This window comes from Nuphar pumila, chromosome 5 (genome assembly GCF_984573655.1).
Source record: "Nuphar pumila chromosome 5, dmNupPumi1.hap1.1, whole genome shotgun sequence".
In the NCBI taxonomy this organism is placed as follows: Eukaryota; Viridiplantae; Streptophyta; class Magnoliopsida; order Nymphaeales; family Nymphaeaceae; genus Nuphar; species Nuphar pumila.
In genome coordinates, this window is record NC_143253.1 from 112145692 (window position 1) to 112170048 (window position 24357).

The 24357-nt window shown below is 38.2% G+C and overlaps 2 protein-coding genes across 2 annotated transcripts; one reads left to right on the top strand and one right to left on the bottom strand.

Moving 5' to 3' along the window:
• Positions 1-956: 956 nt before the first annotated feature.
• On the top strand, positions 957-12306 carry LOC149838146 (pyrophosphate--fructose 6-phosphate 1-phosphotransferase subunit beta-like). The gene is made up of 15 exons (XM_090006418.1): positions 957-1373; positions 1463-1584; positions 3569-3622; positions 3741-3847; positions 4048-4153; positions 4905-4968; positions 5212-5300; positions 6264-6395; positions 6491-6661; positions 6779-6894; positions 7111-7222; positions 8993-9077; positions 11474-11518; positions 11646-11714; positions 11805-12306. Exons 1-15 carry the CDS (start codon positions 1022-1024, stop codon positions 11879-11881), a joined length of 1701 nt encoding a protein of 566 aa, XP_089862544.1. The 5' UTR covers positions 957-1021; the 3' UTR covers positions 11882-12306.
• Positions 12307-16184: 3878 nt separating this feature from the next.
• CYTC-2 (cytochrome c-2) lies at positions 16185-21187 on the bottom strand. Its single transcript, XM_090006419.1, has 3 exons — positions 20991-21187; positions 19281-19414; positions 16185-16746 (listed from the first exon to the last, which is right to left on the bottom strand). Exons 1-3 carry the CDS (start codon positions 21100-21102, stop codon positions 16651-16653), a joined length of 342 nt encoding a protein of 113 aa, XP_089862545.1. The 5' UTR covers positions 21103-21187; the 3' UTR covers positions 16185-16650.
• Between the last annotated feature and the right edge of the window lie 3170 nt (positions 21188-24357).

Genomic DNA, 24357 nt, shown 5'->3' on the forward strand with positions numbered 1-24357 from the left:
ATGGGTCGGTGCTAAACCACTGGATAAATAGGTTTTTCAAGCTTTTTTCATTTTATTTAAGTTTGATTTCAACGCATCGATGGGATTTTATAAAGTTTAAAAAATCAACCATCCAAAATCTTTGTAAATTTTTTAGGCTCCAAACATCAAATTTTTTTTTATCGAAAACACATGATTCAGGTGTATATTCTTAGTAAATCAACAATGCCCAACACATTTTTGGGGACTGAAACAGCATAAAAAGCACCGGACAAGCCCGAAAAACCCATTTAGCATCAAATGGGTTTAGCACGGACCTATTAATCTATCTATATATATATATATTTGATGAAAAAGTTCTCTGTCAAACACCCAAGCTTTTACATAATTCCACCATCCCACCAATTAAAGGCACCGGCACACACAGCGAGATTCGAACATGAGACATTTTATGGTATCATATACCTGATCTTCTGGTTGAAGCGGCGGGCTCTTTTTTGGTTGTGAAAAGAAAAGATGTGTGTTCGAACTCTTGTGATTCTCAAAACAAAAGACCTCCATATCACATATTTGTGGCCCCATGGCCACAAGCTATCACCCCAACCCACCAAGCTTACTCACCTACCGTTAGCTCATCGATTGTTGACACGCTAGAGAATATACTTACGCCATGCGAATGCGATACTTAATAACGTGACGAATGGGTCAGAGCATCATCGATTTTCCCGCCTGTTTCTTTCCCTGCCTCCTTGAGATTTTTCTCAAGGGACACAGCCCGAGGTCCATTGAAACGCTCACCCAAAACCCACCGAACCATCAAAACCGTCTGTTTCTTCTCACATTTTCCCACGTCAGAAAATCACCCAACCAAACCGCGACACTCGCTCTTTCCCACGTGCCCCGCCCCTTCTCTCCCTCAAACCTCACTCAGTTTCTGCCAACAGAAATCCTTCGGGCTCGATCCCAAAGATAAGAACCCTCTTTCTCACGCTCACCCACACTCGCTTTCTCACTCTCTCGTATCTCCCATCGTCGAGAGGTTATGGCTCCTTCACCTCTTCTGGAGAACGGCGGCGTCATCCCCGGGAAGCCGCCGGCCACAGGGCGCTTCGCCGAAGTATACAGTGACTTGCAGAAGCACCGGCTTGACTACTCGCTCCCGCTCCCCTCCGTCTTCGGCAGATCCTTCGACGTCGTCGACGGCCCGCAGAGCTCCGCCGCCGGCAACCCCGAGGAGATAGCCAAGCTCTTCCCCAACCTCTTTGGGCAGCCCTCCGCCTGCATTGTCCCCACCGATGCGCCTGCCGGAAGATCCGATCAGAGCCTGAAGGTCGGCGTCGTTCTCTCCGGCGGCCAGGCCCCCGGTGGTCACAACGTCATCTCCGGCATCTTCGGTCTGGAAAACGGATCTCTCCCGATCGAAGTTGTTACGGTTTCTGTGATTTGTGATCTTAGGGCTTTAGTGTCTTTCTTGTTTTCGCAGATTATCTGATGGATAGGACGACGGGGAGCACGGTCTATGGGTTCAAGGGAGGTCCGGCTGGGATCATGAGATGCAAATACGTGGTGCTGACGCCGGAGTTCATCTACCCTTACCGCAATCAGGTTCCTTTTTTTTTGGATAAATGCTTGTTTCCTTCCGTACTGCTGTAGATCCGATTTCTGTGTAGCTATTACATCTCGTTTCAGATTGATCTTGTTTCCTTGATCTTTGGAGTTCATTGGTCAAAATAAAAAGAAAATCATTGCGTCTACAGCAATGAAGATTACCTTCTTCTTGTTATTGCTTTCTTTTTCTTTTCCCCCCTTTCGTGACCGTGCACTCAGGCAGGGTCTTAAAACGATACTTTCTCCCCCATTTTGTATGTCGATGCCTTTGAATCTGCGGATGAACATTTTTTAAACATGTTTTTTGCTAATGGCACTTTAGTACAATCCGCTGGCTATTCTCGCATCTTTGTAATTTTTTGGATGTGATCGGCTTTTTTCCAGTTGTCCAATTGGTAAGACATATGATATATGTAATATTTCTGTTTCTTCATTCGTTGGTGATATGATATGGATAATATGTTCGCAGTGCATTTTTGAAATGTTAACCTAAAGGCGTGGATTTGAATGATTGCGTAAGGGATGAAGAATAACAGAGATGGCATTTTGATAAACTGAGCTCTTCCTGTACAGAACTATTCTGACCCAGGTTGGAATTCATTGTTGACGAAAGCTGCGATGGAGATGAGATTTGTTGGAACGATGCCTTTGTTGAAAAAAAAATCCTTACAACTTGATGTCACTTTTCTGTACATCTGTACCTTGTGATAGAGACGAAAATTTGTTTCCCACTGTTCAGCAAATGGATGCTACTTCCCATATGAGATCGGGATATGGGTCACATTTGGACACGGTTTCCGCAGTGTCAGGTGTGGTCAACCGGGGTCCATTTCTGTCAAAAACTGGACTCAGTTAACCCTAACCGAGGCCAGATTTATCTATAGTATATACTTAAACACATATTCACTCACACCCAATATATATATATATATATATATATATATATATATATATATATATATATATATATATATATAGAGAGAGAGAGAGAGAGAGAGAGAGAGAGAGAGAGAGAGAGAGCATATTAGGCCCCATTTCTCATTCTGCCCCATAGTTTTAAAGTGTTTTATGATAGATCTGAACCATTAGATGTGTTTAGCATGCTCGATTTAGTGGGAATGGACTCTTGGATCATGTTTTTTCGACGAAAAAACTTATTTTTATGAGCCGGAAAAAACTGATACCTTCATAGCCATTGATTTTGGATCACCGGAAAAACCTGTATACAGGTCAGATTACGGTGATCCAAAAGCAGGTTCCCACTAAACAAAACCTATAGATCACATCTATGGTGTTAGATGTGAGAAAAAAATACCAAAAACATGCGATTTTGAGGGGGCAAAACGATAAGGTGGGCAGAACCAGTATATATATATATATATGCATATATATGGGAAATGGAAACCTAGGAATTGGAAACCTACTAAATCAAACATGATAGTGGATTTCCAGTGTTTTTTTTTCAAAATTCTGACCCCATAGATGTGTTCAGCACGATTGATTTACTAGAAATCGACACTTGCATCATGCATTTTGGATGAAAAATGGTATTTGAAGCCTAAAAAAATTATGAAAATTGTACGCTGCTGATTTTTGAAACCTTATAAAAACCTATCCATGCATCGGAATCAAATGTTCCAAGAAATGATTCCTATAAAAACAAGCATATAGATCACATCTGTACGGTCAGAATTTCAAAAAAACGCCAGTAATTCATGAAAATTCAATAGCATGAAAATTCAATAACATGGGACTACAATCTGATTTATACTATTTAGTTCAAACCTATGTAATTGTAGCTTGATATGATTTGTATGTGCTTGCATACATTTGTGTAACCTTCTGGTGTGTATGTATGAATACGATTCAAAATGCATATCCTTGGTTCCTTATTCTATATGTGGAGCTGTAGTCACATTGTATTTTTAATCAAATGACTGATCTTTAAAATTTATAATCTTCTGTTTTAATTGGTAAACAGGGTGGATTTGATATGATACGAAGTGGAAGGGATAAGATTGAAACTCCAGAGCAGGTGCACCTTTTGTCAACACTTTTCAATTTTATGTATTGTTAAAGGCACTTCAGTCGTTGGATTTTATATCAGCGTATCATTATTTTCCCCAACAAGGCTGATGCATTTGTGTTTTCAGTTTAAACAAGCAGAAGATACAGTACTGAAGCTTGATCTTGATGGGCTTGTAGTTATTGGAGGTGATGATTCAAATACTAATGCCTGTCTACTTGCAGAATATTTCAGGTAAAAATAGGATGATGCTATTTTCTGATTGTAATCTTTATTGATTTTTTCCCCAACTGAGTGCATAACTACAAAAACAAATTGGATTTAGTTGTGAGTTTATCTTCAAAGCATAAATTAGGCAGCCCGGCCATTGCATTGTTCATAAGTTTCCACTTGGATGCATTTTTTAGATGATTGTGTTTTGGACTTTTTCATAGGGCTAAAAATATGAAGACTAAGGTGATTGGGTGTCCAAAGACTATTGATGGTGATCTGAAGTGCAAGGAGGTTCCCGCAAGTTTTGGGTTTGATACGGCCTGTAAGGTAAATTGTATTTCCTTTTAAATACATAGATAACATGTTGACTTTCTTGGATGCATCGGCATCCACTTCTGTGGGACTTTCAATGGCTTCAGCACTGTGGCAAATGGAGGTTAATCTGTATTAACTAACTTTTCATTGGGAATAGCTACTGGATGAAAATTTTATCACTTGTAATTTCAGGAATGGAATGAGCTCATGACCTTATTTGAGGGCATTTACAATTTACACTTGATTATGGATATTGTCATTTTCAAATACAGTGCCCATGGCCATTTTCTTTTAGTGATTGCTGATGTACTTTTAACCTCGGACAAGATGATGAATCAGTGAATTATGGACTCTGGGGACCTTTGTCCTAGAGCATGAACCCTTTCATGTTTGTGTTGCAAAGTCACCTATTCATATGAGTAGAACTCCAAACAGAGCCTACCACCTTACTATAGGTGCATCCTCTACGTGTTAGGAGTGGAAAACAATCCAATCTCTTCTTTTTTGAGGTTAATCTATGCCTTGAGTATCTTATCTCCTTTGGATTTAGTGAAAGATATGGATCATGAAGGAAGTGTGCATAAGAGATTCATCTACTCTCTTGAAAAGTAAATGTAGGAGATGCTGGGTTAAGCCATTTGGTAATATATTTTGACTTGAATATGAATATTTAATTTTCAATTAGGGCTACTGCTGAACTGAGATTTGGCTTTTGATGTTTGCATGATTATCTCCTGCCATGGGTAACCTTTCTTTCATGCAGATTTATGCAGAAATGATTGGCAATGTGATGGTTGATGCCCGATCAACTGGAAAATACTACCACTGTAAGATAATTACTTTATGAGTCATTATCACACAATCTTTATGATGCGCAGAAGTTTGAACGTTAACATAAGCATGTAAATTCAAAATACTTTTGGAAAAAGAAGTTAAAATTTTTGAAAAAGATTTTGTATTTACATGATGTACCTTTTTTACTTCATTTAATCACCAAACATGCATTTTGAAATTTGTGGTTCTCGAGTTGTGTTTAACTGTTTATTGTGTGGTGTTTCCTGGATCTGCAGTTGTAAGGCTTATGGGTCGTGCAGCTTCACACATTACGCTTGAGTGTGCTCTGCAGACTCATCCCAACATTACACTTATTGGGGAAGAGGTAGGTATTTATGCATGATGTTGTCATTAGGGGCTTCTTGCACTTATTGAATTATTAATGCTATTGTACACCAGTTTCTAGCTTTCCTCCTGGAAAAGAATTTGGTAGTTCAGGTTAATCAGATGACTTTTGTTAGTGATCTCAATGTATTGTGCAAATATGTGCTGTGTCTGCGCATGTCAATGCATAAAAGACATTCCCACCCACACGTGAACTATTGCTTCCTTTCCTTCAAGGAAAAAGGTGTTTGCTAATTCAGGCTTACTAGTTTTCTTGTTAAATTTAAATTCTCTGTTGCATCATGCATATATGGATAAGGTTTTGGTGCGGATGTGTGAACCCCAAAGTTGGTAACAGTGACTGATATCTCCTTGTGCATTCTTAAGAATCTGATCATATGATTTGTTTCATGGTTCATTTACTTTTAATCAAGACATTTAAATATTTAAATAAATCTTAATAAAGATGAACTGTCCAGATTGCACCAAAATGAAATTGTAAATATGGTCTTCCATATACAAATTGTTGCAAGACTTAAATCATACTAAAGTGAAAAAGTTTAGCCTGTCTGTGTAGTCGATCTACTTGAAAATGCATGAGGTGAGGATATGGGATTGAATTCATTTATACTGTATGCACATCCATACTAGAGGGTGACTCTACACACACACAAACACACACATGTATGTTACTTGTAGAATTTTCTTTCACCATTTTCCTTTTCTTACATCAAAGGGCCTTCCATAGTGTGTACATCTGCATTTGTGTACTGGAGCATATTCAGTGCTGCTTACAGTGTTGTTGATATGAAAGAACAAGTTGGTGATTTATTAAGATGTTCTGGTTGTGATTAGGCACCTTTTTGTTGAGTAGGCAATATGATTTCAAAGTGCACATTTGTGATTGCTTCATTGTTAATAACTTGGAAATTTGGTTATGCTTATACTGCTATTCTTGATCCAGGTGGCTGCTAAAAAGCAAACACTGAAAAATGTCACTGACTACATAACAGACATTATTTGCAAACGCTCTGAACAGGGTTACAACTATGGTGTTATACTCGTACCAGAAGGCCTAATTGATTTTATTCCAGAGGTGATATTTGGATTATGTGAATCAGAATTGAAAGTCCACCACTGTGATTTGTCAAATCATCACTTCAATGTTTAAGAACTGTTTTCTGCAAGCAGGTGCAAAAACTTATTGCTGAACTTAATGAAATTTTAGCTCATGATGTTGTTGATGAAGGCGGGTTGTGGAAACAAAAGCTTCAGGAACAATCCCGTCTGCTATTTGATTTTTTGCCGAAAGCTATTCAGGAACAATTGCTGCTGGAAAGAGATCCACATGGAAATGTGCAGGTGATCTATATATTACATGCTTTTCTTTTTTAGTTATTCTTATCTAACTACGTCCATGTGGAAATAATTTTTTATAGTACCACTTTAGTTATGTCATGCATTTGGGTGCACTTGTAGGTTGCCAAGATAGAGACAGAAAAGATGCTGATCTCAATGGTTGAAACTGAGCTGGCAAAACGAAGAGAGGAGGGAAAATATTCTGGACAGTTCAAGGGGCAGTCTCATTTCTTTGGGTAATGGAGCCATTATCTTTTATTGATCCTTTTTAACTCACTCTCTCAGTTGACTGCACATTTTCTTGGTTAAGGTATCCTAGTTGAGAATTCTATCCATTTCCAAGTGACAATTTAGTTTACTGTTCTGTTTGAAATTGCTCATGGTTATTATCATCATTATCAAGAGGATTATCTATTAAGTTCTATTATGTCACTCTTGACATTGGTTTGTAGTTATGAAGGGAGATGTGGATTACCTACCAATTTTGATTCTTCTTACTGCTATGCACTGGGCTATGCAGCAGCAGCGCTTCTGCATTGTGGAAAGACAGGACTCATATCCTCGGTTCGTGGATTCTTCCATCTCCTATTTATTGTAGTATTTATTTTTAAGATTTCTGTTTTTAGTTTCTTAAAAACAAAAAGGATTTCTGCTTATAGTAATTGGTTTCTTTCTATAAAAAACTTGGCCTATCAATTTTGCATGGCTTATAGATGAAAAATGATTATGCTTCATGCTTTCAAGCTGTTGGGCCATGTTAAACTCAGTGGTTGCATCGGGAAAATGATTTATTTTCAACTTTTCTGCTTTTTGATATATATCTTTTGACTATGGGGTACCTGTTTATTAGTATTCCAGTTTATATAGGTTGCCAGAACATTGGTTTCTGTCTATGTAACACGAACTCTTCTAACAGGGCAACACACCCGCGTCGCACCCATGCGGGTGCAACACTTGGACCCGGCTTCCTTTGTGTTAGGTGAAGTCAACCACACTGAGATCCATTTTTGTCCCAAAAGTAGATTTGGTTAACCCTAACATAGTCCAGTTTTATCTAATATTATATATATAAATACATAAGTGCGCGTGCACACACACATATATATATACATACCCTGCGCCCCTCACCTAACCTTTTTTAAAGTGCCGCATCCGCATCCGCACCTTCATCCGCACCTATGTGACATAGGTTTCCGTTGTTAGACCATAACTGATGGGCGTGTTTTGTTTTAGACTTTGTCTAATTAAGGGAAAAGATAAAATTGATCATGGAACAATGATTTTTGGGTGTGTTTTTATCTTAGACTTTTTTGCCTCATAAAATGCTTCTTTTCTTGAACGTTTTTTAAATATTGTCTTACTATTCAATCTGAAAATTCTTCATAGAAAAAACAAAACAACTCTTCATACCTTGATATTATAAATGTCACTCATGAACACAGACTACCCTATGTTCTGGAGGAATTGGGTTCTACAATTATAAGTTTTAATCTTTTTGTGATTTATCTAAAATTGGTCCTAAGTTGTATTGTTTCGCAAAGCAGGCCTTTTGAGTAGTTGTATTATGCAAAAGTTCCAATTATGGCTCAACAAATGGTTTTTGAATAAATCAGAAAAAGCAGTCGGTGCTAGAACACATCCACTTTAATCTATGCTTGCTGTTGCTTTCGATTAGGTAAAAATGTTTGAAGAAATGTGCTTTTGCAAAGCAGGCCTTTTGAGTAGTTGTATTATGCAAAAGTTCCAATTATGGCTCAACAAATGGTTTTTGAATAAATCAGAAAAAACAGTCGGTGCTAGAACACATCCACTTAAATCTATGCTGGCTGTTGCTTTCGAGATTACTTTAGGTAAAAATGTTTGAAGAAATGTGATTTTGACAGCAAACATTGGACAACAAATTGGCAGTTGACACCATAAAGCTTGTATTTTGTAAATGGTTTAGTTTGTGGATTGAACTGCTATATATTCAAGGCATTTACAAAATTTGTTTGCCTATTGTCTGATTATGGTTTTGCATATTCAAGATTCTTATGATTTTTCTATGTTTTAGTATTGCCCGATAGTGCTCTGTATTTCTATGTATCATTGACCATGGGAAGAATAATATTGATGGTGAAGAGATAAGAGAGAATGCTGGGAAACTGAACTCCTAAGATAAAACCTGCTTCTTTTGTTTTGAATGTTAACTGTAATGTTTCTTGGGAAGAATAAAGTCAGTTTTTTCCCTTCTTTGTTTGGGGTGTCACTTGTATTTCATATTTTTGTATTGGATACTATGTTGAATTAGAGCAGAGATTTGTGCAGTTGAAGGTCTTTGATGTGTTCTTTCAGGTTGGTAATCTTGCCGCTCCAGTTGCTGAATGGACTGTCGGTGGGACTCCCCTTACGGCATTGATGGATGTGGAGAGGCGTCATGGTATACTTTTACTTTTTCCTGTTCCTTTTTATTGGAATATCAGTGCTAAAAGATCATTTGGCTCCTAGTCTGGCTGCTTTGAGATAATTTGTTCCAAATCGATTCATCTGTCACAAAACTGTTGCTTCATGATGCATGTATGCTTGACATTCTATATGGATAAGTTACCTGCCAAGCCTGATAATATTTGATAGTTTCATTAAGTCCAATTATGAACGTTTTTGTAAACAGGACACTGCCATGTGCTTTTCATGTAGTACAACTAATTTGTGATTCATTTATCCCAACTCATTGTTGGAATACTACTAGGTATGATGTTGCTTAAAGTTACTTGTTACTTGAGATTTTATCATTGTTTTCATGTATTCTCTCTTAATATCCATGTCCAAACGCAAGTTTGGAATGTCTTTTTGATTGTTTTTCTGAAGACTTCCTTTATGTTGATGCTCATCTCCGTAGCCATAATGGTTATTTATTTTTATTGCGTTTGTCCACAAAAGGAAACTTGCATCTGGAATTTCTTGTTCAGATCCATTTGTTTATATCAAAGGCTCAAGGATGTATGTGACGAATGTTTGGGGATAGTGCTATGGAGTGGATAGATCTTTAATCAAGTTTCTAGACAGTCAATTTATCTGGTTATCAGTGGTGGACTTCATTATTCCCTGGCAAGAGTTTTAAGCTATGCAGGGTGTGGGACATGCTTTGATTCTTGTATATGCGGCCTGTCGGTTTAGTCTAGGCATACACTCTGAAGTGTTTTGGTGTAGCAGTGCTGTACAATTTTAATGGACTTATTCCGTAATCATCCCTGTTTGATGTGTTTATAGACAACTCCCGTTGCCTTTTTACATAGCTCAAAAAGATCCCTACCTTTTTTAATGGTAGGATGGTTATATATCCTTCCTGAAGGGTGCTTTTTTGGAATGGTTAATGAAAAGTTAAGGATTTTATTGGAAAATGCAAAAAGAATACATGTATCTATAGCCCATAAGAGAGGACTGATTATGGAGAGAACCCTTTTTTAATTTAAGCAGTGGTTTCGGCTTTTCTGTGGACCCACTGACCGACCAGCTACAACTTGTTATATGCTACTAGTCTTCCATAAGTTTATTGGCCTTAGTTGCACGTAACTTTATTGAGCCCTAGCATGATTAAGGAATTCTTTTGGGTCATGCCCTGTATGTAGTGACCTGTCATCCTGGAGCATGGCTCAATGGTGGGGTGGTCCCTTGTACTCTCTGAGCAAGCTATGGTTGTATGAGCTATATGTGCCCAGCATTATTCAACCCTATTCGGGATCTGTCTCTGAGGCCACCATGTCGGTTGCCTCACATTGTTGGTCCAAATACGAGAGCATGGGTCTGGTAGCATGGCTTAGTGGTGGGGCGGTTCCTTGTACCCACTGAACACGCTATGGTTGTATGAGCCATATGTGCCCAAAATTATTGAACCCTGTTTGGGATCCTATAATCCTGTCTGTGATGCCACCATGTAGGTTGCCCAACATTGTTGGTCGCATGGGTCTGGTAGCACTGATGTGCGCTTGATGTCTTTTTTTGAAATTCTGACTCATGCCTCAAGTGTTGATGCTGCATATAGGTCTCTTTTTTTTAAATGAAACTGCATATAGGCCTTTGTATGTTTCTGGATCGATTTTAACTAATTTGGGTTTGTGTTTCTTGGAAAAAAAACTAATGTGGATTTGTGAGTGTAGCTTAAGTTGTAGGCTGTCTTCTTCTCCATAGTCTTTGAGGAGGTGTTGAGTCACTGAAACTGACCTGTTTGATGATTGCATGGTCTCATTAAAAGGTGATTGGTGGTTGAATTCAACGTATTGTATGCTAAACTTGTAAGCCGACACTGTTTTAAGATAATTTGGCTGTATAATTCTTTTTGAACAATCAATTCTTAGTGCAAATATTCCTGTAATATATGTAGTGACACAAATGATGCTAGAATCATGTAACCGTATTCTATTGATAAGCTGACTTGGCCCATCGGTGAAATGTTCATTGAAAGATTTTCTTCTGCTGGTCGTCTTTCAAGCTTTCCATGTTTTGCATGGATGAGATGTTCTCTGATTGGTAGTTGTGTTTATGGATTGATCAGATCAAAAGGGTTTATTTGCTTTATCCCTTGGCTCTGACAGAAAGAACTGGATGGGGTGTTTGAAAATGATTGAATGCCTTTGCATGCTCATCTTTGATCCCTTGAAATGCATGCATGAGTTTTATCTTGCTTGCGAAATGGATTTTGTCTATTTCTGGTGACCAGATTTCCTTCGTTGCCTTGGCCAGATACATTGAGGGCAATGAATTTGAATCATCATGTTGTTGGATACTTAGGTCTGTGCTAAATATGGTCGATATGATGAATCATCTGTCTATCTGCAGGTAAATTCAAGCCAGTTATCAAGAAGGCAATGGTGGAGCTTGATGGTATGGCTTCTTTTACATTATTTAAGTGACTTCATGCTCTTTTCCTCTTCAGTTTTTATTTTTAAGTTATATTGGTGGTTAATTTAGCAAGCTTCATTGATCTATCTATGTGAAATATAATTTTCAGGTGCTCCATTCCGAAAATTTGCATCCATGCGAGATGAGTGGGCTGTTAAAAATCGATACCTCTGTCCAGGTGAGGCTTGGTAATAGCAGATTGTGATGTTCTACTTGTCAGCCACCTTGATTGTTTGGTGTAACTTGGGTTTGGTATTGCTGATCTCAGGACCCATCCAATTCCACGGCCCTGCAGCCAACGTTGTGAATCATACTTTGCTGTTGGAACTTGGAACGGAAGCTTGAGATTTTTGGGGTTCAGTTGGCCGTTTAAAATGCCTGCAATTGCTTGAACTAGATGTTTGAATCGAGGTTACCTATCCTTCCCCAATAAATTTTTTTTTGAAAGGCAAGCTGGGGTTAGTCCGACCCCTACCAGATATCTCTTAAGCCCCATGTGGCAGAGGGATTCGAACCTGGGCCTTCAGCTTGGCACAGGAGGCTTATTAGTCAACAATAATGACTGTCAATCGGTGTTTTTTTTTTCGTGTCTTTTATCTGATAGGTGACTGTTAGTCATGTAAGAGGTTTTGCTGTAGGCCAAATCATGAGAAGGTTATGCGTTCTAATGCGAGGAATGAGTTTCTTTTTTGTCTAGATTTACATTTTTCATGTGTTTTCAATCTTCACTTTATGATAAGAAATGCTGCCCTTGATGGTTGTTTGGTCAACTTGAATTTTCTTGAAACTTGGTCATAGTCTATTTGTAGAAATTAAGCGCCCTGGCCTCTTTGTAACGTCCTAGGAAAATTTTCTCTGAATCAAATTATTTGATAAACAATAGGCTGAAATATGTTTTCTAATAATCTGCATGTTTGAATTTGTTTAATGGACAACTTCCAAAAGGTGAATGTTGAGATGAAAATAAATAATTTGAAGTTGAAAATATATATTTTAATCTCATTGAATAATGGCAAATCCAGAAAAAGGAAAAGTGGATATTTTAAAAGTTTTTGCAAATCCTACAGCTATTTTAGAATTCTGCGGTGCTATTTCGAGGCTACGGTTTGTGATCGGTCTCGGCCTCTTGGATTGGATCTCGTAGTTGTATAGGTCTTATGTTGGCATCATGTGTTTGAAAGGTTATGTTGGATTTGTATGAGAAATGTTGACACCAAATCTGGAAGCAATTAGCTTAAATGTTAGACTCTGTTTGGCAGCTTTTCAGTGGAATAGAAACATGGATTTTACATTTTATGTAGTTTCCAAATTCGTGAGTTGCGTTCGAGCTTGCCTTCAGTTTTCAGGTGGCTTGGGCATTCTGAGGAATCGGTTGTGGCTTCCAAACAATTGGTTTCTTGAGATTAAAAACAGAAAAGTTTTATGCGAAGTTTTTGATTTAAGGGTAAAAACCAATATGAAATTTGGGTTGGTTTGACAATTCCCTTGGTCATTGTTTGGTCTTGATCATTCAACAACTTGGTCATGTATTGGGCCAGTGTTAACAAGTCAATCATGACCGGAGCTTGATCCGGGTCCAGCTGGCAGTCGAGTCCAAATACCGCCGCTCATAGCGAACCGTGTTAAAACATTCACATTCCACTTCCAGGTCAAAATTAGGATCCAACCCGACGGGGCCTCTTTTGCCCTATGAGCTTGGACCAGCTAGAAATTAAGTTCAAATAATGCTGTGAATGATGCTAATGGTAGAGCTAGTATACTTGTTTTTGCAACCATACCAAGTTCAACGGTTTTTTTTATTAATCACTCGAAGAAACCAATCCTGGCACAAAGACTCGGTTGCGCTGACTCAGCCTGCCATAACTATGGTGTCATTCGGGTATAAAACTCTCATAATTTTTTATGTGCATTGTTAACAGTATGATTAATTCAGGTTAGAGGATTTGATGTGAGTGTGTTGTTTATGGCTGCAACTTGTAACGAAATGACTAAAATATAAAAACACAAGTACAATAGGCAATATGCCAAGAACAGAAGCCGTTTGTGGGCAACACAAAAAGCCAATATAGGCAATACAAAAGCTACTTTGTGCTTTCTAGGCTCCTTGAGAGAACAACAAGAATATATAAAAATTAATCTTTTATTCACCATAAGGCTAACAAAGAGCGATTGAGTACAATGAGGATTCATCCCCTTTATATATATATATATATATATATATATATATATAAACGGCTAGTTCAACAGCCATCTAAGTACAAATAACAAAAAACAAAAAAAGAAAAGAAAAAACATAAAATTATTATATATAATAAATACTAGTTAAATAGTATGGTACATACTAAATAGTATATATATATATATATCCCATGGGCCACTTGTACCATGGGCCGTTTGACCCAAGGCGTTTGGCGTAGTGGGATAGGGCTTAAGACCATTTGATGGGCAGTCTAGGTTCAAATCCCATGGGCGACAACCCCTAAGTAAGCCGAAGCTTGGTTACTCTCAGGGGTCGATGGTTAAGCCTTTGGAGTTTTATGCTGACATGAGCAGAGACCGTAGGCTGAGCCTGCACAGCTAGGTCTCTGCGCTTGAAACAGTTTCTCTGAGTAAAAATCAATATATATATATATATATATATACAAAAGTACATATCATTCGACACAACTGTGTACCTCTGGACTCATCCTTCCCTTCTGTATCAAGGGCTTAAATTTTTGGAAGATATGGTGGTGGTCTATTGTTGCTCCATGGTTGGTCACGTGAGACTTTAATTATGCCTTTGATTACACTAAACAGACGAGCAAACCACCTACATCTGATTACGCTCATCAAATTGAAGAGTTTTTTTAAGTGCAAGAGACTTCTTTGAAGTGAATGACACATGGTCTAATAACCATATGGGGGCTAGGAATGTTCAATATAAACTAGACAATGACTAGTTTTGGTGATATTGGCTTGGGAATTTACTTATTAGTGATACCAAGAGTTGTGTCTCATCACATTTGCTAAATTTTGAATTTTTCAATACATCTACTAAAATAAAACCTTAGCTGAAGTTATTATAGTGGAATGTTGAAACTTTGCATGGCTGCCCCATGATTAAAGTCATGAAGAAGCTTGTGAGATTCATTACAGGCTCACTAATTGGAGTTATGTGTTTTTAGTAAATTTATCAAGAAGTGAAGACTTCACGAGAAGAGTTGGAAAATATTCAGGTCAAGACCCCCCAAATCCAAGCTTTGAAGGCATTGTTAAGGAGATCAAACTCGAACAAGACCTTGGAAAGTACTACTTTAGGGAGAGACGTTTTGGGACAGTATAAAATTCCGGAACTTAGTGAGGGTGATAGGATTAAATTTTTTTTTTGAAAGGCAAGCTGGGGTTAGGCAGACCCCACCAGTAGGGATGCACAACAAGCCAAGCTAGCTCGGGCTAGACTCAAACTCATTTGAAAAATAAATGAGCCGAGCTTGAACAAGGTTTCAGGCTCAGAATACATAAACGACCCAAGCTTGAACAAGGTTTCAGGCTCGGAATACATAGACGAGCTGAGCTTGAACTGGCAGTCCAGCTCAAATAAGCTCGGTAAGCTCAATTAGGCTTGGTTCATATAGTTATATAAAAAAATAGATTTATATATCTATATATTTTGTTAACATTCTTAACACAAAGATGTATCTTACCTTAGTGGACAACTCATTGGTCATCTTTGGAATAGACTTGAGTTCAAATCCCACTGTTTAATCGAGCTAATCGAGCTCTACTCAAGCCAATCCCGAATCTCGAATCTGGTTGTTCAAACTCAGCACGAGCTCAAACAACCTGTTTCCCTTCACAAGCTGAGCCAGCCCAAGCTTGGCTCAAACCAGGACCAATTATTATTCAACGTATCACTGGGGTTTGAACCTGTAACCTCACACCACAAGGAGACGTGCACTGACAGCTCCTACAAACCATGGAGTCCCCGTTGGTAGGAATACTAATTTTTTTATGGCTGTGTTAACAGGGAGAAGGCAGCTGGCCAGTAGGCTCGTGATACATCTAGGAGAGGTGTTTGGAATTCTTTTAAAACTTATCTACTGAGATTAATCATGAAGATGTCTTGTTTTCTATGACAGCAGATAAGTTAGTGATGAAGAAAATGAGCTCTTGGCACCTACTGCCATGAAGAAGTGATGGTGCTAGTCTTCAAACATAAAAGTATAATTCTTTCACATAAAAAAGCGCATTTTCACTATCAAAGAAGTTCTATTTCTTGAAAAAAATTAAGTCACAAGAATTAAGAAGCATAAAAGAAAGTTTTTTTTTTCAAAAAATACAAACTAGGAAAGGAAATCAGTACCCCTCATAAAGCTGAAGGATTCTGGTTTATCTTATGTAAATTTCCTGGGAGCAAGCTTCCTGAAATTTTAAAAGCATCCAGTAGCTCCCATCATGCAGAAGCCTACTTGAGTTGATTGACAAAGCTCAGTTCAAAATATCAACTCAGACAGCTAGGAGGATCTCAGAGAGAGAAGCTAAGTCCTTCAAGCCAATTTGATTGCTCCCTGGTTATTTCCCATGCAGGATAAGATTGTAGGAACGAACAAACAACATGATGTCCTTTCAAAGAAACATCCATAGGCATTCACGGAAAAAGCAACAGTGTAAACGAAGAACCAGTGTTTTACGAAGTCAAAAGGTGCTGAAAACATGACATTTTGCAACAGATTCAGAGTAATTCCCAAGGATTACATCCTTATGAGAGCATTAAAAAATACTGTTTTAAGGTCAAGGCTTCTCTAAAAGAACATTGAATACCACTGAACATGATCCATGCAATCTCATATAATATGTTACCTTTTGTCTCTTGCAAAAAGGATTTAATGTAACTTAAGCTTACGATTTAGAAGAATGTTGTTATTTGAAATGTAAAGTACCAACAGAAGAGTAGAAAATGCATAGAAGAAATGTGTGAATCAATTTAGAAGTCTTTTAATTAGAGATGGATCAGCCCAACCACCTGGGAGAGCACGCATGACCCGAGGGGTCTTATTGCAAAAAATAGTCTCTCAGCATCCAAAGATCTCTGCTCGTCACATACAAGGATAGGAGAATGAACAAAAGCTTTATCAGGATGCAGTTGATTCCTTGAGGTAGGCGATCAGATCCGCCCGTTCTTGAGGCTTCTTCAGACCAGGGAAAACCATCTTTGTCCCAGGGATGTACTGGAAACAAAACACAGAAATTAGAGCATGAGGAAAATGGCAAAAACTTGACATTAGAATACTAAAAATCAACTTCATCTTTAAGTGTATGAAAATGTTTAAAATGGATCCAACAACAAAAATGGGATTAAATTAGCACTACCAGGGTTTTGCACATCAAAGGTATATAGCCTAAGGTGTGGAACGTTGAGACTAGTTGTGCTGAAATGTCACAAGAAACAAGGGATTGTTACCATGACACATATATGTATATACAGGATAAGTCTGGTGTGGATGTGCACACTAATGATAAACAATTTCACCAACTAATTCATTTTTAAGTAGATCAGACCATGTGAATGGGTTGTTTAGCATGGGTCATTTAGTATAAAATCTTTTCCATCCAACAATTTGAACATGAAAAGCTATTTTGTTATAGTTACATCTCTGGTGCAATATAAATAATTTATTTGATTCTTTTCTAAAATATACTAGAGTATTTTAATTTATTGATTTAAATGTTCTAAATTAAATGAATCATGATAAATCCATGTTGTGCACACATCAGCACTGAAGACTTATCCAAGTCAAGCTTACAATTCTAAAATAAGCAAAAGCCAAGACCAACAAATAAAAAATATTCTAAAAAGCTGACAAGACCATTCAAAGAACCGTTGGACTGCTGTATTAGTAATAATCAGGTTACTAGTCATTGCTAAATCCAAATCACAAGTTTTGCTTGTGGATTAAGGCCCAAGAGGTTGGTCGAATCACATAATGTGGGTTATGAAGTGTCGAAGAATCAATGTATAGGCAACTTTCAGAGAAAAGAAATATTCTAGCCCTAGTTACACAAGACCACTAGATGTCAGAATCTAGGCATAACAACGTCCTACACTCTGTCAATGGTATGGCCCTTGAGCAGAAGAACAAGGAACCACTGTAGGCATGTGCAATTGAGCCTGTCATCACATGTAGATCACAGTCTTCATGGTGTCCACACACAACAATACACCTTTGAACTTTGGCAGCAGCGTTACGCAACATGTGCCACACAGGTAAGCATAGTTGGCAAACCCGGCGAGTCCACTCGGGAATCGCCCGAGTCGAATCAGAACCCTATTGGGCGATCCTAATGCTGATTATAAATTTTTTATCGTGTATTTTATGATTTTAATGCACAATTCTTATATAAAGTCACTTTTTATGAAGAATCTAATATTCTTCAATGAAAAAAGTTAATAATCATGTATAATGATATGTTTTTGTAACTTAACTGTTGACATATTAGCTTGAAGTTTAGTTATTTCCATGTTTTATTCATGTGCTTACACTATAAAAAATAGTCCCGACTTGTCTGAGCCACCGAGTCAACCTGCTGACTCGCGAGTTAAGGATTGGGCGATCCAAGCCCGAGTCACGAGTTTGCAAACTATGCAGGTAAGACCAGAACTCAGATAATTATCTTATTCAGGGCAAACTGAATCAAAATGCCCGGCAAAGGTAGCTTTCTACAACAGTTAATCATATTCTCAGTTGGATCCGCATCTGTTACATTGAGATTGATACCCTCAACCAGGCTTAAATGCAAACCAAAAGGCTTTATGGAATCAGAATGCAAATGCCAAGATGAAGGCAATACAAAAAATCAAAGATGGGAAACACAATTTTGTGTATTTCAACGATCTATTCTGTTGTTGGCCCATTTTAAGTAATCATATCAACCACAAAGGTGAGCCAAATTATACACAGAATTAGAGTAACACTTGCTTAAGAGATCAGTATTAGCGCTTCATTATCATAATTTATAATTTATGCATGAACTATTTATCATTCAACAGTACCCACATGTGAGAAAAAACGGGAATCTAAGATGGGTCTTGCTAAAACAAGGAAAGAGACATGATTGGATATCAAAATGACAGAAAATGAAGAATTCCAACCCCCCCCCCCACCCCACCCCAAACGCAATTCTACAGCTATTGCACTTATCCAATAATCTCTAGCAAAATACATGGCAGAATATGGTTGGTGTCTTGAAAACTGCCCAGCCAAGAAACACAGAAAAACTATTCAGAGATAATTACCAATTCTTAACACTAGAAAAATAACTGTCTTAAACAATTAATTCAATCCCAAGTTTCACCATTTAAAAAATGCTACAAGCAATATTCTGACTCATATTTCAAGAAGATGCCCCAATAGATTTGGCATTATTGCAGTACATGTGATCTATGGGATCCATAATAATTTAACAATGATCATATTTATAAAATAAAACAACCTCATTATGCCATAAAATCTATATCAATAGATACACAATATCCTAACTATGCTATACAATTTATATCAACAGAAAAGTGATCTCCTAACATGCTGCAAAATTGAGTGACAATATTACATATTTAGATAAACTATTTCATATAGAATCACAAGAGGGTACATCAGATTTATGTCTCTGCAGGTAAGATGCACATTCACTTGCATACAATAGTGATATTCATTAATACTGATGAAATGTCCAAAATTTGTTGGTAGCAATGGTTGACCAATACCTTCTTTGGGTTGAGCAAGTAATCATACAAGGATGATTCTCCCCAATTAACAGCCATATTCTTGTTAGCGGCAGAATAAGAATATCCAGGGGCTGTACCAGACTGCCTTCCAAATAGGCCATTCAAGTTGGGACCTGCAAGTTTTTACAACTTTAGCACACGTTTGGGAAATAACATCAAAAGGAACTCCACGACCAACCCAAAAGAAATGATATAAAGCACAACCAACGACCTTGCTTCAAGGAAAAATAAGACCGCTATAGAAGAACAAATCATGAGTGTACACTGTGCAGGTACATGCATTCACTACCACCCATAAATTAACATTTAAATTTTTTTCTCCTTTTCTTCTACAAGAATACAATTCTTCTTTTCCATCACCCAGAGCAACATCAATGCAAAATGCTATGGAATGCAATGAAAACTTGAATCTATGCGCTATATATCACAATGTTAATTATCCAAAAGCTTTTTGCTTGGTCCACATGTTCAAGCTTTTGAGCCTCAATAAAGAGATACATCAAATGCATCGATCTGTTGAAAATCTTCTAATGCCAAGTCATTACAAAATGCAGACTGTTTCCAAACCAGTAACTGAAATTGCAACTGAAATTAGTATCATATCTAAAAGGGAAGGGATATTTATCAAACATATTTACAAACCCATAAAGATACCTATTGATTGTATCTATTATTTTCCTGACAGTCTTTAAGACAACTTATAGATTCGTACAGCTTGGCAATGAGAACCAGTTGGTTGAAGTTCAACTAACCAAGGACTACACAAACTGTTCCACCTTCTTCCAAACAAATAACAGTTCCAAGCCTTTGAATTTCCCATAAAAAGGGAGAGAAAGAAGAAAAATCCCCACAATCACTGATAATCACCCATCGGAAAAACTACAAATGAAAAATACCGCACAAATTCCATCCCTCTGATTCGCTCAAAGTTCAGCCTCAACTTCAAATCAAGCATAAATAAACCCCAGAACAAAGAAGCAACATATTCTCTAGACTTATTCACAACTTCGTAGCCAACCAATGTCATAAAATTTCAATGCATCACAGAATCGAACGTAGAAAAACCAATGCATCAGAGAAATCAAATCCATAAAAACATCAATACAAGAGGTCGCCTGGAAGACACTCAAGAACCACATCAATCCACACGGATCCTCAAATCAATAACCGGACCCTATCAGGGACTCATTTCCCTTACACTTCACTGCGACAGTAACCAAAACGGAAGTCATCAACCGCGATCCCTTAGGTGGTGTTTGGGTGCAACCCACTAATCCAGATAAACGGGACAAGCTAGGAAATCGCATTATCATATATAATAGAAGATCTCATCTTCTCCCTTTTCATCTGGATAAGTGGTCGCATCCAAACACCACCTTAGGAAAAAAAAAGACAAAAGAGAAAAAGGAAACGGAATCCAGATACATCAAACCATTGCAAAAAAACAATCGAAAAAAGACTCGGCACGCGACAACGACAGCGAACGAGAAGAAATTGGAGGAGAAAGATACACCTTGAAATCAAATCGGTTTTTTACTCCCTCGGACGAAATAGAGAACAATTACATCAAATCCCTTAACGAGGCGAATCCGTGAATCCGCGACAACAAAGAAGAAGACGAAGAAGACGACGATCAAGAAGAAGAAGAAGAAGAAGAGGAGGAGGGTAAATGGAGGGAAAGCGATATACCTTGCTTGTGGCCGCCTCCCTTATCGACGGTGTGGCATTGAGCGCACTTCGTCCTGAAGATCTTCTCTCCCGACTTCGGATCCCCCGGGGGTGCTTCACCAAACGACGCCATCCCCTGCCAAAAACCCTAAATCTCCAACCCGACAGTACCGACAGATCGAGCAAAAGAGAGAGAGAGAGAGAGAGAGAGAGAGAAAACGGAAGAACGGCAGCCTTTTCTAGGTTTGTGTAGTCCTGAAAATAAAATAAAATAATGAAATTAAAAATTAAAAAAAAAAAAAGAAGAAAAAGAAACTCGAGTTCGTTTATTATGTAGTTAGTAGTAATAAAAATTGATGTTTGAACCCAAACATCAAGTCCCTTTTTATTTTCTCGGTAAATGTTAGGGCATGGATGGAGTTTTGAGAAAAGGTTAGACCTGATATGGGGAGAAAAAATCGCAAATTTTCGACGTGTCAAATTATTATTTAATCATTGTTTTTAAAACAATTCTAATGTTTCAGTATACTGTTTTTCGACATGACTTGCGCTTCAAGTTCAAGCCATTGTTGACTCGAACCATTATGGGCAAGCTAACCATGGTAAAGTGCTGGGGTTAGGTCCCCGAAGTTTGTGGAAGGAAAAGAGGGAGTTGACGTGGAGACGCGGCATGCCACGGTAGCGGCCTTCGTCGGGGATGAAGTGGCGCCTGCCAAGTTGGACAGTTGACCGTGCCTAGTGAGTATGTCTCGGCTCGGCAATAGGACTCTCGGACCATCGATGACCGGCGGCCATGATGGCCATCGGCGACGGTCGGACTCCGGCGACCAGTCGTCGTCGAATCCGGCCATCCGTCAACAATAGTAAAAACTAGAAAACGGAAAAGGGTTTTATCCCCTTTCTGATGGTTTTAATACTGCTGCCTGGCAGCCCCTCTGGTTGCCGACCTCTGAGACTGACAATCGGCCAACCTTCATCGGCCTCAATCGTGCACCTTCGGCTGCAGTGGCGAGAAAAACCCAAAAAAGTTGAATACTTTCTAAGTATATTAAGTGAGTCTGAAAATAAGTTTGGACTCATTATTATTTAGTAAAAGGACAAGTCATCTATGATTTCATCCAACATATACTTGAACACAGATTCTTCTGAAGGATGGAAAATTCAAAAGGGGGTGAACACATCTTCTTTTCAGGATGCAAGCTGTTTTAGAGAGCTGGAGTGGTAAAATATTTTAATTTAAGATTGATGATTCTCATTCTCATTTATTAATGGAGTTTTGTCTTCATACCCTATATATTGGATGATGTATTTCCGACTTTTGAGAGCCGCTAATTGAGATGAAGTGTTTGAATTGCAGATTTAATTTTATGGAATGACACAGAAAATGTTCATCATACACATCTTTTAATTAGTTTGGGACAAGATATGCAAGCCAATGCAAGGTGGTGGATTGAGCCCCAAAATAACAGCATGCTTTAACTTTTCCTTAATTACTTTCCGAGTCCGGCTAGCTTGTTGCTGCCAAAAGGAAAAACCCATGGGTGTGGCTGGTTAATGTCATGCATGTTTTATTGAATCTATATATGGTTCAGGTGGCATCAAGAGGTTGATTCCCAGGGCCAGAAAAGCATCCTAGCCAGCACTTTGTTCCAGCTACCAACAAAATTATAACTGAAAATACTTAAACCAGCGAAATATTCAAACTGGTATGCACCAAGATTTTCATTGTTTTTTTTTTCTCTGATGCGATCTAGATGATTACTTTTATAGAAACAGACTTTTAGATCATCTGATGATAAAGATGTATACAAAGGATCTTTTAAGGCTTGAAAATCAACGTCTCAAAATTTTTATAAATATTCAAGCATACAAAATCACATTTTTTTTATCAGATTATGATGATCTAATAGTCGTTTTCAAACAAATGTACCACGGCAGGGTTAGATTTGCAAAATAAAAAACCTATGGAAAACTCTATTCATACTAGTTTACAGATTCTGCTGGTTTACATATTCCAGTTTCCCATTGAAGCATCAAGTCGAGAAAGACTGGGTATCATCGAACCGGTTCTTGGAAGGAAGTGGACAGGCAGACACATTATTGATTGACATTCTTTTCAGATTTGATGGCATAAAATGCAATCTGATTGATAAGGATTGTAATTGCCCTGCATGTACTTTGGCTAATTTAGCAATCATCAACTGTGACCAAATCTGGAAAGAAGAAGCCGTCTGATTGGAATTCCAGATCCCATGTCCTTTGGTTGGTACTAGCCCCAGCATCATCAACCGGTTCTTGGAAGGGTGGGGACAGGCAGGCCTTATGATGGATCTACAGTTGATCGTCATTCTTTTCATCTTTGATTTCATCATAAAAGGCAATCATGATCGATAAGGATTGTGATTAGACTGATCACGGGTTTAGTTTAATTTATCAATCATTAACAGTGAACAAATCTAGAAAGAAAAGCCGTCTCAGTGGTTTCCAACTAACCTTTGAACCAGTCATAGACAGTGCGGTCACTTGTTTTTAATGAAGCCATATACATACTCCCTGGTGAGCAGAAGGGTTTTTATCGACCGAAAGACAGTCCATGGGCGGTAGGTGATGGGGGTGGGTTTCCCTTGAATTATCAAACAAAAAGGAAGCCATATACATAGAGATGATCACCTGAACCCCCTTCTGAACTTGGAAGTCAGAGAAGAAATTAAGAAAATGAACACAAACCGGGCTCGAGCCAAGCTTAGGCTAAAAATGCTCAGCTCATTCAGAAAAAGATATGTTCAAACTCAGTTTTGAAATGAGTGTGTAGGAATGGCAGTGGACCGGGCAAAAGCGTGTGTATATATATATATATATATATATATATATATATATATATATATATATATATAGAGAGAGAGAGAGAGAGAGAGAGAGAGATTGTAATGCATTCACAGGTGCCGTCATGACTGGACTGTTGAGATTACACCGAGTGGAAGATATCCTCTCTCCCCAACGACGAAAGATTATTTACTTGGGAACATAGCTGGGCCTTCCGCATGGGATATGGTAGTGTGAGTTGTAAAGCCACCTGCAACTCTATAAAATATAGACTGAATCCTTTTGTCAGTTTGTGCCACCGGTTACGCACCATGGCCGAAGCCTCTCTTGCGTGGGAACCCGTCTACATTAGGGTTTAATGCTTTCAATGTTCACTTCAGGGCGGCCATGCCTTTACAGCTGTGCAAAGCCTAGATCGACGACCAAGACTCCTTGCCTTGATTTTTTGCCACCGACCTAATTGGATGCATTAATACTAAAATGTGAAACCATATTGACCTGATACGATGGGGGCAAAGCAATCTTCTTACATTAACATTGGCCTAGCTAATCTCTTAACACAAAA

What these genes read in the sequence shown, in the direction of transcription:
- LOC149838146 (XM_090006418.1), top strand. Translation starts at nt 1,022, where the DNA reads ATGGCTCCTTCACCTCTTCTGGAGAACGGCGGCGTCATCCCCGGGAAG. An exon ending in AACTGGAAAATACTACCACT is followed by an intron (nt 4,969 to 5,211) that starts GTAAGATAATTA and finishes CTGGATCTGCAG; the next exon opens with TTGTAAGGCTTATGGGTCGT. An exon ending in AAATCGATACCTCTGTCCAG is followed by an intron (nt 11,715 to 11,804) that starts GTGAGGCTTGGT and finishes TGCTGATCTCAG; the next exon opens with GACCCATCCAATTCCACGGC.
- CYTC-2 (XM_090006419.1), bottom strand. Translation starts at nt 21,102, where the DNA reads ATGGCGTCGTTTGGTGAAGCACCCCCGGGGGATCCGAAGTCGGGAGAG. An exon ending in GGGAGGCGGCCACAAGCAAG is followed by an intron (nt 19,415 to 20,990) that starts GTATATCGCTTT and finishes AAAAACTTGCAG; the next exon opens with GTCCCAACTTGAATGGCCTA. An exon ending in ACTTGCTCAACCCAAAGAAG is followed by an intron (nt 16,747 to 19,280) that starts GTATTGGTCAAC and finishes TTTTGTTTCCAG; the next exon opens with TACATCCCTGGGACAAAGAT.